The 16,366-nt window shown below is 44.5% G+C and overlaps 1 protein-coding gene across 4 annotated transcripts in view; it reads right to left on the reverse strand.

Moving 5' to 3' along the window:
- Positions 1 to 1,547: 1,547 nt before the first annotated feature.
- LOC110299637 (uncharacterized) overlaps positions 1,548 to 16,366 on the reverse strand; it is an 86,165-nt gene continuing 71,346 nt past the window's right edge. For 2 of the 4 annotated variants that reach the window (XR_015048748.1, XM_085844370.1), the window contains 2 exons: positions 5,305 to 5,403; positions 1,548 to 2,568 (listed from right to left, as the gene is read on the reverse strand). Coding sequence is in view for 1 of the 4 variants with exons in the window: in XM_085844370.1 (XP_085700496.1) it covers positions 2,473 to 2,568; positions 5,305 to 5,403 (195 nt within the window). In the remaining 3 variants the exon portion in view is untranslated. The remainder of the gene's footprint in view (positions 2,569 to 5,304; positions 5,404 to 16,366) is intronic. The other 2 variants (XR_015048750.1, XR_015048749.1) reach the window with 1 other exon arrangement.

The following is a 16,366-nucleotide window of genomic DNA, read 5'->3' on the forward strand; positions in this document are numbered from 1 at the left end:
ATGGGAGTGTGTGTGTGTGTGTATAGGTGTACATATGAGCATGTGGGGTATATGTGTGTGTTCTGGTGTATACATGTGCATGTATGTGCATATGGGCATTGTGTATATGAGGTATGTGTATGTATATGTGTGTGTATATGTACATATGGGCATGTGTGGTGTGTGTGCATATATGTGTGCTGGTGTATACATGGGTATATGTGTGCATAAAAGCATATGTGTGTATGCAGGGGGGTGTTCGTGTGTATAGGTATACATATGGGCATGTGTGTGTACATGTGTGTGTGCTGGTGTATACATGTACATGTGTGTACATGTGAGTGTGTGTGTGTGTGTGTGTGTGTGTGTGTCTGTGTGTTAGTATTTTTGTTTTGTTGTTTTAAAGAAAGGATGCCTGGGGTATGAACTTACCATGGAAGGTGTGAGTCCTAAGTTAATCATCTGTCCACCTTGACTCATAAGAGCTACCCTGTATGGCTGGGGATCCCTGGGAAGGTCAGAGGAAATGGCCTGTTGGGCGTGGCTTCAAAGGGTGGACAGTGAGCAGTTTGACTTTTCCCATCAGTGTCTAAATTTATCTCCATTGTTTCTTTCCTTTCTTTTTTTTTTTTTTTTCTCTTTTGCACTAAAATGGGACTTGGGCCCAGGGAAGGACAACAATATCTTGACAGAGAACTGTGTGCATCGAAGACAGGGTCATCTACATTGTCTGAACTCCATGTGTGACAGAGATTACCCTTGGAGAGAACAAAAGAACTACGCAACAGAAATGTCCCCTGCCAGTAAACAAGAGAAACGTGACTCGCTGTAACAGGCGGCTTCCTGAAGCATAGCAGTTTATGAAAATAATTGTCCCATTCCCACCCCTCCCCCCGCGTTTCTCCCTGAGAAGGAGACTTCAGACAGAAGGGGTTTCCTAAGGCTTGGACTACTCCTTGGGAGTAGCTTGAAGATGGACAGAAGCTGCATGAGTGGAAATTTAATCAGCATGCTCTTATTTCACCAAAGGATACTTGGGTGGCCGCCCTGTGCAGTAGTTACATATGACTGGAAGAAGCCTGACTCAACGCTAGGCTGAATGAGTGGAGTCCGGTCCCTCATTTAAATGGAAGGCAGACTGTGTGGTTCAACAAGGTGCTTGATGCAGTTACTGTTGCTTGGATTTTTAAAGGGCCTTTCATCCACTCAGTAAAAGATTCTTCTAGAGCAAGCTCTTAACGCAACAGTGGATGTGCCTTCTCCTTCAATGCCTTTGCAAATATGAACACTTGTTACTATAACAGTTCTGCCCTTAATAACAAATATTTACAACAGTTTAAAAAAAAAAAAAACATGCAGTGTGGATAGCATTCCAAGATGCATAATGAAAGCATTCTTGTCTCAGAAGATGTCCCAGACAACAACAATGATGTATCAAGATATAGATGGCCACAACCCCAAGAAACTGGACCAAGTCTCCTTTGAAGAGAACTATTTATTCACTATTAAAGCACTTTGGGACACAGAGGCCCCAGAAATGAAGGTGGTACAGACACACCAACTGAAACTCTTTTAAAAAAATTATTTATTTATTATTTATACAAGTACACCATAGCGGTCTTCAAACGCACACCAGAAGAGGGCATCAGATCCTATTACAGATGGTTGTGAGCTACCATGTGTTTGCTGGGAATTGAACTCTGGAAGGCCAGTCAGTGCTCTTAACCACTGAGCCATCTCTCCAGCGCCAACTGAAATTCTTGATGTCCCAGCGTCCTCATAGCCGCCAGCATGCCCTGCTGTCTGTCCTGTGTTGACTGATGCTATCGTCCCTGAAAGCAAGCTCTATATGGTGGGCTGACTCAAAAGAGTTGATCAAAAGTAGATAAAGGCAAAGAAGACGTCTCGACTCCTCTCTGAAGTGAATTCATAAAACTTTTACTGTTGTTTTTGCTGCAGTTCAGCTGAAATCACTTACATCGCCATAAGCTTTACTCCTTGAAACCATCCACTGAGGGTGACACGCAGCCTGTTGGAGAATGGGAAGAGAAGGGGGTTGTGTACTCAGCAGGTGGTTACCAGGGAGAGAATCCCATCTGTCCAGGTGCTTTCTGTACTGCTGCTAGGGCTCATTTCTGAACCCTGTAAACAAACGTCCTCTCAGTACCATGAGGTGACCTCTGCAGTAATGACCAAGGCATATTTTGCATACCTTTTCATGCCTGAAATAATACTAAGCCCTTTGGAAGTTTGGAGATGTACATTGAACTTGCAGATAACACATATTTGGGAAGCAGTTTACAGTGTCTTGTTTTTGATTTTTGGGATCTGGAAAAGTGACCATATGAGCATGGGCTACTAAAGATCAAGTCGTGCTGACATCAAAAACTTGGCTAGGTGTGCCTCAGGACCACTTTGCGTGGCTGTCGAAAGTCGGGGGGTAGCCTCAGAAGACAAAGTTTACTGGGGCCCTGAGATTAGAAATAAGAAATTTCAGTGGAATGCGGAGCTAGGGAAACTGTTCTCCACCATCATGTTCAGAGTGCCGATGGAGGTGACTCTTCCTTCTATGCCAGCTTCGTCCCTGAACTGTAAAACACAGACCCAAAAAAGCAGTGAGAAGTACAAACCGGTAAACACTTGAGAATGGTAAACACTTGAGAATGACTATGCATTGGTTTAATCTGATCTTGATAAAAGAATAAAACCAAAGAAAAGAAGAATTTTAATAATCTATTCTTCCCTCATTCTTATAATGTACTAGATACTAGGTTTTGTGCTTTACAGTTACCAATCAAATCAATACTTCTAATGAAGACACCAGGCCAGTGCTCTAAGAAGTGACAATGGATGACAGAGAAAAATGAAATCATCAAGAGAGAGCATTGGCCCACTCAGTATACCACAGTTTACAGAGGACAGTGCCGGGTTTAAACCCAAGCAGTCTGGCTTTGTAATCCATAACACAAACTCCCAGGTGCCCAGATTTGATGAAAAGATAGAATATTGGTATCTTAGTGTACTGGCTGGTTTTGTGTGTCAACTTGACACAGCTGGAGTTATCACAGAGAAAAGAACTTCAATTGAGGAAATGCCTCCATGAGATCCAACTGTAAGGCATTTTCTCAATTAGTGATCAAGGGGGAAAGGCCCCTTGTGGGTGGGACCATCTCTGGACTGGGAGTCCTGGGTTCTATAAGAAAGCAGGCTGAGCAAACCAGGGGAAGCAAGCCAGTAAAGAACATCCCTCCATGGCCTATGCATCAGCTCCTGCTCCCTGACCTGCTTGAGTTCCAGTCCTGATTTCCTTTGGTGATAAACAGCAGTATGGAAGTGTAAGCTAAATAAACCCTTTCCTCCCCAACTGCTTCGTGGTCATGATGTTTGTGCAGGAATAGAAACCCTGACTTAGTTAGGGTTTCTAACGTCATGACCCAAAAGCAACTTGGGGAGGAAAGAGTTTATTTGGTTTACACTTACATATCACAGTCCATCATCAAAGGCAGTCAGGGACTGCCTCTGGAACTCTGGAACAAAGCAGAAACCTAGAGGCAGAAACCTGGACACGGGAGCTGTCTCAGAGGCCGTGGAAGGATGCTGCTTGCTAGCTTGCTCCTTGTGAGCTGCTCAGCCTGCTTTCCTATGAAACCCAGAACCACCAGTCCAGGAAAGGAACCACCCACAATGAGCTGGGCTTCCCCACATCAATCACCAAGTAAGAAAACCCTACAGGCTTGCCTACAAACCTGTCTTATGGAAACATTTCTCAATTGACTTTGCCTCCTGTTGGATGGTACCAGCTTCTGTTAGGTTACCCTAAAACTCTCCAGCACAATTGGGAAATGTGTTAAGAAGGAAATAGAAAATGACAAGGCAGCCGGTTAATTTCTGGACAGTCTTGGCCCATGGCCTTCAATTCTGACTGAACACTAAAGTCATTAGGGATCTAAGGCAGGCCAGGCCCATCAGATCCAAACCACACAGAAGGGTTTCTTGTTTATTCAAAGCACATGAATTAGTGTCCTGTGTAGTGAAGTTTGAGAGCAACTGAGACAGGTCAAAGGAAATTACTTCCATGTATACACACAGACACACACACACACACACACACACACACCTGTTTTAATTAAGAAAAACAAAATGGCTAGAGAGATGGCTCAGTTGTTAAGAATATTTGCTATACTTGTAAAAGACTCAGTTTGAATTTCCAACACCTACATTGAGTAGCTACAACTACTGGTAGGTAACCCAAGTTCCAGGACATCCAACACTGGATGCACAAACCATTCCCCCAATACATGGTTCACTGTGCTCACAACCACCCTCCATTCCCTCCCCAACACACAAGACAGTGTGCTCACAAGCACACACCATCTTCCCAGCATATGAGGCAACATGCTCACCAGCCCATGTCATTTCTCCCAACACACATCCAATCGAAAATAATAAAAATAAACTTTTAAAAAGAGAAAAGACAAGCATCAACAAACTAACCATAGAAAACATTCAGACAGATAATGACCACTAGATATTCTCACTTGTAAAGAGAAGTTGACGAACTGGGACATGAGTGAGTATTGTTATTTCATCTATTAATTGGTACCCTGAGAGCACTGAAGAGTCACGACCAAGGTCCAAAGGTCTAGAGGTAAATACATGCTACAGAACTACACTTCGATCTTTTACCTTTCTTTGTATTTTTACATAGTTAACAAAAATATTTAAGTTGTTTAGAATGACAAAATACCTTGTTGACTTATTTCAACTAAATAATTACGTTTTAAAATTACAAGTATGCATCTCTAGCTTAAATTTTTTTAGAATCCCTTAAAGTCACAGTGAACTTGGGACTGAGGACTCAGCCTGTGGGCAGCCATTAATCAGAAGACACAAAAGTCATTCTTTCAGCTGAGTATCACAGTGACCCACAAAATGAACTCCTAACCCATAGACAGAGCCACCTCGGTGGGATCCACCTTGCTGAGGCCCATGCTGGGCCCTGAGCTCTCTGCTTGCTGTGCCTTTGGCTTACAGGATGGAGTTGTGCATATCTGTTTACTGGTGTTCTCTTAGCATGAAGTAAGCACATTCAGGTATGTGATGGGGACATAAATGCATGTTACCAAATCACTCTACCAAGTGGGTTTTCTACAGATTGATGCAAGTTATACATGAGAGTCAATGGTGATCTATAGGTAGGCACTATTTTCTAAAAGAGCTTGCAGATGGATTCCACTTGTCTGGGAAAGTCTACACCTGGCAATTCTGAGGTTTCATGATAATCTAAGCTGTTGTAGGCATGCTGTCCTTATTGAAGACCTTCACCTTCACATTGTCCATCAGAAAAACTTTAGGTTTCTTCAGTTCTCTAAGTACACCCCCGTTACTCCAGTCTGAAGTCTGCATGTGTCTCCCAGAGTCCAACTACAAGCAAGCAGAGAGAAATAAAAAGTGCTTCTGAGCTCAAGAAAACAAGGAAAAGAATTAATGAGGCACAGTATAAACTTCATCTATTTGTTTTATAAAACTCTTATGTCAACAAATACCCTCTCGCATTTTTTGGTAAGATTTACCGTTTAAAGAATCTTTTCTGCTGAAGCTATCCTTCCTTACCCAAGCCTGCTCAGCCTGTCAGACCAGCGAATCAAGATTAACCGGAGGTCACTCAACATGATTCAGTACATTGGCTCTAGATACTGACTTTCATGATGTGAACGAAATCTTCCCTCTTCCTTAAGAACCCAGAGCAAACACAGGAAGTAGGAACCTCGGTATTAGGTTTCTCCCCGTATTAAAAGTATCACATGGAGAATTTAGGGTCACAGGTAAATGGGCTGACTATTTTGTTAGACTCTGGACTTATTATACAGCTGACTATGAAGACCTGTCTCAGCTACATTGTGGCTCTACCCTGTTCCCTGTATTTTCACTATACCCCCCGGTGCTTAAAGGGACCACAGAGCAGTTTTTAAAGGTCCTGAAGAGCAGGTGTGAGGTCAGGGCCTGTGTCACTGCTGTAGGCATAAGAACAGCAAAGCCACCCTCAGTCTTTCAGAGTGATCTTCCCACTTTGGTGAATTAACTAATAGACTGAGAACAAGTCTATTTCAGCTGCAAAGTGTGGGCACGGGCTGGAGACATGCTTTGATATGATGAAGCCTGTAATAGTGCCCAGCTGTAGAATGCTGAGACTAATGAGAGTGGAAATATCCGTTCATTGTGTTTGGGGGAACCTGGCTCATTAGCAAAAGATGCTGTGCATGTGGCCTGTAAGTGGCTTCTCAGGTAACAGAACCCCAACCATGGCAGTCAATGTGAGCTCTATGGTTAGATCAAGTCTGGGTGAAGACTCCTTAGAGAGTTAATCCCCGCTTTGTGTATTCAGATATCATGTATTAGCCCCCACATTCAAAGAAGACGAACAACACTCACAGCCATTGCTTCAGTCTCAAGAAAAAGTGTTTGTCAATCTTTTGTTTGCAACTAGACTGCTCACTGCACCATGCACACATGCAAATGAACTGGGCTTGCTCCCCTACCGGCCTCTTTCCTTCTAAGTCCAACCTCTTACCCCTCTACCAGGTCTCTGCTGTCACACAGAGTAAGAGGAAGCCTGCCTGCGGCCCCTCCCTCAACCCCACACTGCATCATTACCACCCCGCTTCGCTTCTTTTTCATAGTTAGACACCTGAAATACTCAACATGTGTTTGCCCCAGCGTCTCGCCCAGTGTGGAACCTCCCACAACACCTTTGCCCCTCCCACCAGCTCACCAATCTGCCTCTGTAAAGTGACCTGGCCAGCTGCTGAGCTGACGTTGGGTTCCTGCTGAGCCTGTGAGGTGTCTTAGCACCTTGCTCTGGACACTCATCACCTTGAGCCTTGGGATTGCCTTGGCTCGCAGGACACCCGGGAATGTGCTTCTGGAATCCCTCTTGCAGGACTCTGCCAAGACTCCATCAGTCTTTCTTCCCAAACAGCGTCCAAAAGGCCAGATCTTTCAGTGGTCATCTATTAATTGAATGTAAACTATGAAAAATAACACAGAGCCCCTCCAGCAAGAAGATGAAGCATCAGACGGGTGTGCATAGCACAGAGACCTCACATACTTGAGGGGTAACTGAGGGGAGGGGGGCCCACAAAAGACACAGAGGACGTTCAAGGAGAGAGAAAGCAGTGAGGGCTGGCAAACAGTGGAGAAAATGCTGTAAGGGAGAAGAAGAGTCAAGGGTGTGAGGTGGGGGTTAAACGCCAGTCCCAAAGCAGGCGAGGGAGGGCGGGAATGAAACACATCTGGAAATGATGAGAATGGATATCTCCGGAAGGCGGAGCTGCAACCAGCAAGTCTACACATGAAACACACAGAGCCGAGAATAGTCAGTCGCACAAAGATTAAAGAGGCATTCTCACTAAGAAATGAATAAATTGGCTCTCTCAACTAATAATAACAAGACGTCAGCTGAAGTGTGGTAGACTTGTGTTTTATATATTGCTCTTAACGTTACCAACCGAGGCATCCTTTTAAAAGGAAAAAAGTAATTTTGCAGAAGATGCAGCCCAGAGCTTTGTCCTGTTAGTTATACATACGGGAATCTAACCTAAGAAACTAACTAGAAATATTTGTAGGCCCCAAACTGTTTATTTTAGTGTTGTTTATAATTATTAAAGAGCAAAAAAAGAAGAAAAAAAAACCAAAACCCTCAGGGGGAAAAATAAGGAATCAAAGAAATTAAATTGCATGGTGCTCACTTAAGAAGAATGTGCAAACCAGAAATAATATAATGTGTTTACGATAAAAAGAAATAATAAATAAAAGTGCTTTGCATGTGTCTGCACTTAAGGGGCAGAGGCAGAAACATAGACGAAGCGAAGGCGCACAGGGAGATGAAACCGAGATACTGTCTCCCTGCATTCCCTGGGATATGGTTTGTATTACTTTTATAATAAAAGTATTTTATTGAAATTTTTGGTGATACAATTCTCTTTGGGCCACATGAATAACAATTCTGCCATGAGCACTGTTTTGAGTGAGAAGGGCCCTATTACTATGTATGAAATTTATGTCATGCTTGTGTCAAATCTGTGCTGAGGTCTGCTGCTCCGAGTGGGTCGCACTTGCTTTAAGAGACATGTTCTTGTTTTCTGTTCGGTTTTCAGCATGCAGCTCCCTGAGCTGGGCATGAGGGAGCCTGGATCTTGGCTAGTGGGCTTCCTTGTGGCTTTGTTTGGTTTCTTCCCTTCCTGCTTTGCCTGAATGCTATCTTTGAGACAGCTGCCTCCTCCAAGAAGCCCTGCAAAGCCCCAAAGCCAGGACCCCCAGACTCTAAGGTGTGAGCACAGTCCTCAATAGAAAACCACTTCAGGCCGGCAGAGCAGAGCCAGCTGTATTTTATAACCCAGGTCAAGGATAGGGTGCAGGTAAGGTGCCAGGCCGGCCAAGGCTCAGTGACAGATGGGAGGGTGCGGTTTCACTTGTATTTATTGATTTTGCAGTTTTGATGAAGGGTTGGGGCTGGCAGAGTGTGGGGGTACTTTTTATATCATAGTCAAAGGATAGCACAAAAAAACTGTTTCTGACTTTTTTTTCCTGAATGCTAATTTTAATTCTGGACAAAAACTTTTACCAGATTCACATAAAATCAGCCTTATTTATCTGACATGAAACTGGAGAAGAATAAGGAGTAAAAAACCTCTAAACCAATGCTTTCCATTTCTCAGGTAAATTATTCAGGCAGGGAGAAGTCAGCAGAAGGCAGTAAGGCAAGGCAGGACCGACCAGCAGAGGTGAGGGGATCAATTCTGTCAAATCCAAGCTTCACAAAGGACAAAAGGCTTCTTCTCTGCTCTCTTTACAGTGTAAGACGCCATTGAAAACCTTTGTGTACCTTTCTTCTAAGGATAAAAACACTGGAACACCGTTTTGAAAACAGTCTTTCTCCAAGGCGAAGGCTGACTGACTCAGTGAATAGAGCAACCAAAACGACTACCCTTCGGTGGGAGCTAAAGATGACATGCATCGCACAGGGCCATAATTTAAAAAAAAAAAAAATCATCGTATGAAGTAATTAATGTAAGCATGGGTAGGTTTCCAGGATGGAGACTTTGATCTGACTAGCAGAAGAAGTGGAGTAAGGCTGGCAGGAATGTGTTGTGGCCTTAAGACTTCAAATGTTTTTCCATGCTGGTCAAAATTTAATTACTTCTCCCCCCACCCTCCCCCACTGACAGTTCCAAATTAAAATAAATGGACCATGTCGAGACAAATCTCGGATACATGGAGTGCTTGAGAAAATGCTGTTGTTAGCACAGGGACAGCCCAAGACTCTTCTAATAAACTCCCTCCCTTCTCTTTCGGATGGTAAGGGAATTGAGGGGCAGGGCTTGGTGACAGAATGAAGGAACAGGCTAAGCTCTGGGTGTGTTTCCCATGGTTGCTCCCAGAGCTATGCTCTTCTCCTATGTGTTCTCTGTGCACAGATCTGACAATGTTTGGGGGAAGTGGGATAGACAAACGCCCTGTGGTCACCCAAGGTATTAAGCCAATTCCTTTCTAAGTGCAAGCAGGTTGGCTTTTATTTAGTGACAACCGTCAACTCTGTTACAGATTGATGAGGGGTGGGAAGCCCAGTTGGACCTCATCTGGCCACAAGTTTGCTATCATCGTGATAGAGGCGGCTCCTTGTAATCCAAGGCAAGGAAACATCTCAGCATGAGTCTGTCCCCCTTCAAGACAAGGGTTGGGGGGATCCTGGAGACCTGCCTTCTCATCTCTGCATCTCTGAAGAATCCACTGAGCATTCTCACCTTCCCAGAATCCATCATTTAGGGAGCTCGCTTGTCGTTGGCTTCTTGTTTTGAAATCCTAGTTCCTGGAATTTTCCTCAGACTCACTGTACCTCTCAAGGCTGAGTGGGAAATTATCAGGGAGGTACTGTGATAGTAAACAGGAAGCCAGTGGCCCCTTGGAACCATGATTGCTGCCCTCTGTGTTTGGTCTTGGGAAGTAGAGATAAGGCGCATACATGCAGTCTTGTATCTGTGGCAATCCAAACAAATAACACGGCTCACAAATAAGAATCCATAAGTACCCAGACACACTGGAATTCATGAAGAACTGTTTTCCAGTGATGCCACACTGGCCTGAGAAAAAAACGACTTGGAAGCTTCCAGTAACCACAGTGAACCCAACAGTGAGAACATCGTGTTATTGTCATCAGTTGCTTCTCCATTCAGGGTTGTTTCAGAGAGTCCCCTCTAGCCACCTCAGACCTGTCTATACTGTAGCGGGTTCCACCCTCACGCTGAGAATCAAAGTGAGAATGGGGAAGAAGAAGCAGGACTGTTTGTCGCAATTGAAGCCTTCCTTTTCTCTCTCTCTCTCTCTCTCTCTCTCTCTCTCTCTCTCTCTCTCTCTCTCTCTCTCTCTCTCTCTCTCTCTCTCTTTCTCTCTCTCTCTCTCTTTCTTTCTTTTTCACTCCAGATTTTATTCCCCTCCCGGTCCGCCCTCCTACTGTTCCACATCCCATACCTCCTCCCCCTCTCCCTGCCCCAGACCCGGCAGTCCTCTGCTGTATATGTATTGGGAGTTTCATATCAGCTGGTGTATGCTGCCTGGTTGGTGGTCCAGTATCAGAGATCTTGGGGGTCCAGGTTGAGACTGCTAATCCTCCTACAGGGTCACCCTCGGAAGGTTTCAGGGCCCTGAAACCTTCCTTTTGTTCTCGCCTAGACTGCTTAGAAGGCGGGAAGCCACAGATCCTTCTGTCCCTTGGCTTCTCATTCCCTTGGCTCCTTATTCTGTCCATCAGTAGCCACTGCCACCCTCCCTTGAGCTCTGAGGGCATAGCCTTGGGTGTCTTTGTGACTGGTGAGTGACTTGTGAACACCAGCAGGGCTGTACCGTGTCTGAATTGGTCCTGCATGCTTCTCCTTGGGCGCCTTCGATACACGCTGGAGCAATGCCACCATCAGCGCACATTGGATCTCTCATCCTTCCGACTCTGGTGTTAGACCTGGTCTGTTCCCGTACCTTTCTAGAAGACCTGGGTGACCATGTGTTTCCATCTATTCAATGATCGACTTGCCTAGCCTTGTGGTGTCATCATGTAATCCTATTTACTCTGACTTCAGGAGAAGGCTTCAATGAAAACCAAGGTGCCTCTGTGCTTCGTCATAACATTGGACAATCTCACTCTTTTTTTTTCCTTCTTCCTCATGCTTTGGCAATTCTAGAAATTTGACCTTGTCTGTGGTTTCTGGAATTACAGCAACAATTTCTAAATCAAATAAGACATATTATTGAGATTTTGACTAGATTTATTTTGAATTTAGAGATTCATTTGGTAACCCATATCGTATCATTTTTTTTAAAAAAATGTTGAGTCTTTTGGCCTAAGAACATTGTATACAAGAACTTCCCAGCTTCCTCCCTGAGTTCTCTTCTGAGACAATTTTGAAAACCTCACTGTTGTGCCCTCAATACCTGGTCACTCTGGGCACCCGGGATCTTCTTTTCGATTCATGAAACACGGTGTAGGACAGAAACTGAGCCCTTACCTCATGATGGAGCAACAAGGCAGGGTGGAGGTGGTGGACATCAGGCAGGGCAGCCATCATGGTGGTAGGGAGATGAAGGTCACGGGGCCAGGCTCATGAGAAGTCACTAAGCATGACAAGGTTGCAAGGACGCTAACACCATATCTTCACCATCTACTGCCCATAAGAGCTAACAACAAGAAGAGAACAGAGTACCCAGAGAACTCTTAACACACTGTCCTAATAGCCCAACAGCTCTCTTTTAACCCTCGTAAGTGATGAGTGTGCCTTGGTCCCAGCCTCAGCCCGTCTGCCCTTACTCAAAAGCAGCAAACCATGACCACGGGCAAACAACAAGTGTGCACTCTGGAAGTAACACCAGTGAAGGAGATAGTGTTTGTGGTCACAGGATTACCTGAAGACGTCTGGAAACCAAACAGCAATGCTGGTTTTTATAGAGGAAACATACATGGCTGGGAGGCCCGTCGGAGGTCTGGGGGGCCAGCACTGCAGGTTGTTAGCTTCCCATCTAAACTATTGACTACAAGTTCATCAATTACATTAGGTGTAAGGGAACCTTGATACACCTTGTAACCCTGACAGTGTTTAGTTGTACTTAGTTTTTAAATTATCCCACCACCACCCCCAGAAGATTTTACTTCATGGCCTGCAGCATCGTTCCATTTTGAGGACGGAAACTACATACTTTTCACTGAGGAGTAGTAGCACACGAATAGAGAAAGTGACTGTCTCTAAGCAGCCTGCAAGGAGACAAGCCGAACACTACAATGAGCTCGTCTCAGTTCAAGTACTTTAAATTATTTCTACAAAGAAAATGTCTCAGATTGTCTGGAGGAAAAAAATCAAGATAAAAACTGCCCTTCCTAAAAGACCTTGGAAACTGCCATATGTTAAGAAGTAGGGGATGGGGAGGATAGCACCTCACAGGGTGACCCTAAAGGAAGATGGCAGGTTGCAAAGTAAAGACGGGGCTTGAAATGCGTCTGGAGAGGCGATGGATAAAATGCCATGCATTCGCGCAACCCCAACTGTGCAACTTTCTAACCCGGTTGCGCCAGTTCTTCTGCTCTCTGGAGAAAACACACTGTTCTTAGTGTTGGCTTGGCTCTTTCCAGTGCCAATGCCAGTTAGGTATAAATGAAAAATGTATTTGTTTAAATACTATAAATTGGCAGGGGAAATTGGGGATGAGACTGGTAACCTGACAAGAGAGAATGAATGGGTATCAGGGAGAAGATGCTGGAGTCTGAGCAGAGCCCATTTGTCATGCCGCTTTGACGCTTCCTTATGGAGCTATTAAAGGAGAGCAACACAGAAGCACCGAATCAAGCTGGATCCAAGGCCCAGGCTGCAAAGTTACGCACTTTGACTACAGAGACGAGTGCGCTGAAATCTCTCCTCAGCCCACTTCCAGTCGCATCAGTGAGGAACCTAGACACTTAATCAAAATGACCACTTACAGGACTGAAGAGGTGGCTCAGCAATTAAGAGCACTGATTGTTCTTCCAGAGGACCCAGGTTCAAATCCCAGCACCCACATAACAGCTTACAACTTAACTCCAAGATCTGACTGATATCTTCATATATACCCAAAAAAACAATGTACATAAAAATAAATTTTTAAAAAAATTTTTTAAATCAACTGTTTATGTTGAGCATCTTTGGTGGGCCACTCTGTTTCCGCTCAGGAGCTCCTCAAAGTTAAAAAAAAAAAAAAAAAAAAAAAAAAAGCTTTCCTGTTGTCTGTCTGTGGGATATGTTCTTCTAGCTGGGCTGCCTTGTCTGGCCTCATTAGGCAAGGATGGGCCTAGCCGGTCAGGTTGGCGTGGCATACCCAAGGGGGGCCCACCCACTCAGAGAAGGGAGTATGGGGGAAGGATTGTGGGAGGGGTGACTGGGAGTAGGGGCAGTGAGCAGGATGTAAAGTGAAAGAAAAAGAAAAAGCTTTCAAGCCAGAGACAAACATGGCAAGATGTCTTATTTTCCTTAGCCTCGGAGACAAAGATCTGAGATACATCTGGGGATGAGATGAGCCAGTTTGGATGAGTGTGCACACAAATGCTGCTTGGAACAACATAATATAATGTCTTCTAAATATTGAACTGACACGGGTGTTTTTAAAGCCGTATCTAGAGTGTTGTTGATAAAGAAACAACCAGCTGAACTGTACTGCAATCCACCCTGAAATCGTTTTAAAGCCCTCTCCAGAACAGCAAAGCCAGACACTCTGAGGGAACTCTTGCTGTAGTAGGTTGACCCAACAGCCACAAATAACCCTCCTGACTTTGCTCTCTGACATCACTGCCTTCTTAACTGAATTGATCCACAGTCTCCTACTTACAGGAAGGCGCCGAAGCCAGCCCTGCGGTTCTGGTGGCCTCTAAAATCCTCCCTCTGTGTCCTCTGGAGGAAGTGCAGCCATTTCCAGAACAAATCAATACCTATATCTAACATGCATTGCAAAACATTTTCTTCCCTAATTTATTTCATGCAATTTTTTGTTGTTGTTGTCCTTTTCTCAGAAATGTTCTCCTTTTCTCTTTCCATAGCTGTTTTGAGGAGGTAAATGTTATCTTTCAGAAACATGGGGATTTGTTCATTTCTGACACAGAGTTAGAAACTTCCCATTAAAGATTTAAAAAAAGAAAAGATGGAGCAAAATCAATGCACTTTTAAAAGTCAGTTGGGTGCAGGTTCTGATTTAGAAATGGGGGTCCCACTTAATGTCACGTGGGGACTGGTTTGACAGTGGTGGTCCTGACTGAAAAGGGATCTCCTGAGAGACTGATGAGTGGAGCTGGAGAGGCGGCTCAGTGAGCAACAAGCTTGCAGCACACACAGAGACTATAGAGTGTCACCCCCACAACCCTTATAAAAGCCAAGTTGTACATGTGGCCGTGCCTGTAATCCCAGCGCTTTGGAGGAAGAGATAGGAGGGTCCCTTGACTCCCTCCCTGGCCAGCGGGTCTAGCAGAATCAGCAAGCCCCAGGCCACAGTGAGAGAGACCCTAACTCAAAAGGAAAAGTTCCCAAGGGATGACATCTGAAGTTGATCTCTGACCTTCACACCCATGCAAAAACAGATGGATAAGTATACACATGTGTACCTACACACTTCTTGTAAACTTTAAGTCCTTTGTATCCGCCGAGATTGTGCCTGTATATGAAACTGAGACCCTCAGCTACCGTGGAAAGATTTTCCAGCTACAATACTACTATCCACAGTGCTAGAACCACCATGACCCTGATGGATGGGGTTATTGGCCACAGTCAGTGTCCCATAGAATACTGTCTAGACAGGCAGAGGAGAAAAGTGCTCTTCTCCTCAACCTCCCACAAACTCCAAAGGATGAGAAGAGGCCCTTTCAGGTCCCTCTAACCGGCAGCCAGTAGCACGAGTGGCTGCCCGGGAAGTACTTCTCAGCTTCTTTGTGAGAAGTAAGAGGAGCCATGAAAGAGTGGATGGTTTCTAGAGCCGACCAACCTGCCCATTCAAGAGCTGCTTGTTAGTCAGTTTATGAAGTCGGGAACCTCGGTAACCATTGGGGACGTCGGAATGGCACATCACTTGATTTCCTCATGGAAAAAAAATGGGGGCATAATTTTTTTTAAAAAACAATAAGCATTGGACAAGGTCATTGTGAAGACTACTAAGAAGGGCAAAATTCCCTGGGAGGTTATAAAGAACCCTCTTACCGATGCCTGTAGATACTTAACAAGGGCGGCCATGTTTTAGGACCAACGAGGCTGTAAAGTTACGCAGAGCTAGTGTATGAAATCTAAAATGATTTGGGAAAAGAAAAAGTATACTATCTGATCAAGTGTTTCCAGTGTAGATGGCAAAGACACATGTGACAAGGCCCTGCAGGGTAGGGAGCCTGGTGTCCTGCTTTGCTGATTGGACAAGCTTGCGTGACGTCAGCATCAATGGCCGTGATTGGTGGTCTGAGACTCAGGTGAGCAATGTGCCTAGGTGTTGGCCGGGAGTTTCACACTGCAGGTTGTGCAATTGATCGCCTTAGATTCTTGTGTTTTCTTCTATGTATTCGGGATATTTCAAAAGCATGGTTTCATGAGATTTGTCCTTAAAGAGGTTTTTAAAATTGTTTAAATGTACTTCTTTTTAATACCACACACTCATTCTGGCAGGGTGCTGGCCCATGAGTTGTTTTTCTTCTTTTTCTTTCTTTTTTTTCCCTTCTTTTTTAATTTTAACGATGCTCTGCATTCTACTGTGAAACACATCCTCTCGGAACTAAGCCATTTCTGTCCCCATATCTTCCCCCTCATTCTATAAATCTGTGTCTCAGATATTTCATTCATAACCTGGTTGTTGCAGTATTTATTTCAGAGAGCAATGAAGGGCCCTAGTTAATGTTTTTAGAACATGTAGAAAGTTCCAACTGTGAGACTGAACGGAAGTGAATACGACGTTCATATATTATGAGTAATCAAAACGCAGGAGCAAGCGGGATGATTGATTCCAAACCTTTCCATTATTTCTTCTTCCAGGGAAAGGGGGAGATTTTAATAAGTAAGTCCCTGCTGACATTTTCGTTCTGGGAAGATATTCTTTCCATTAGAATAATAATTTGCAAAGGGAAATCTCTGCACATTCTTCTTTCTGAATAGGTAAGAAGTTCTGTGAACAGGTTATTAAGAGGGCTGTTGGCATCCACAGGACATGTGAGACTCGGTCATCACAGAGGCGGGATATGTGCAGATCACGTGTTCAGTTTTCCTGAAGGAGACACATCTCCTACCCCCCACCTTCCACCCCCCACCCCCAAGACATCCACCACAAGCTTGGCTCTGGGACCACATTAACAACT

The sequence above is a fragment of the Mus caroli genome, unplaced genomic scaffold (genome assembly GCF_978045245.1).
Source record: "Mus caroli unplaced genomic scaffold, Mus_caroli_1 scaffold_10, whole genome shotgun sequence".
Lineage (NCBI taxonomy): Eukaryota > Metazoa > Chordata > Mammalia > Rodentia > Muridae > Mus > Mus caroli.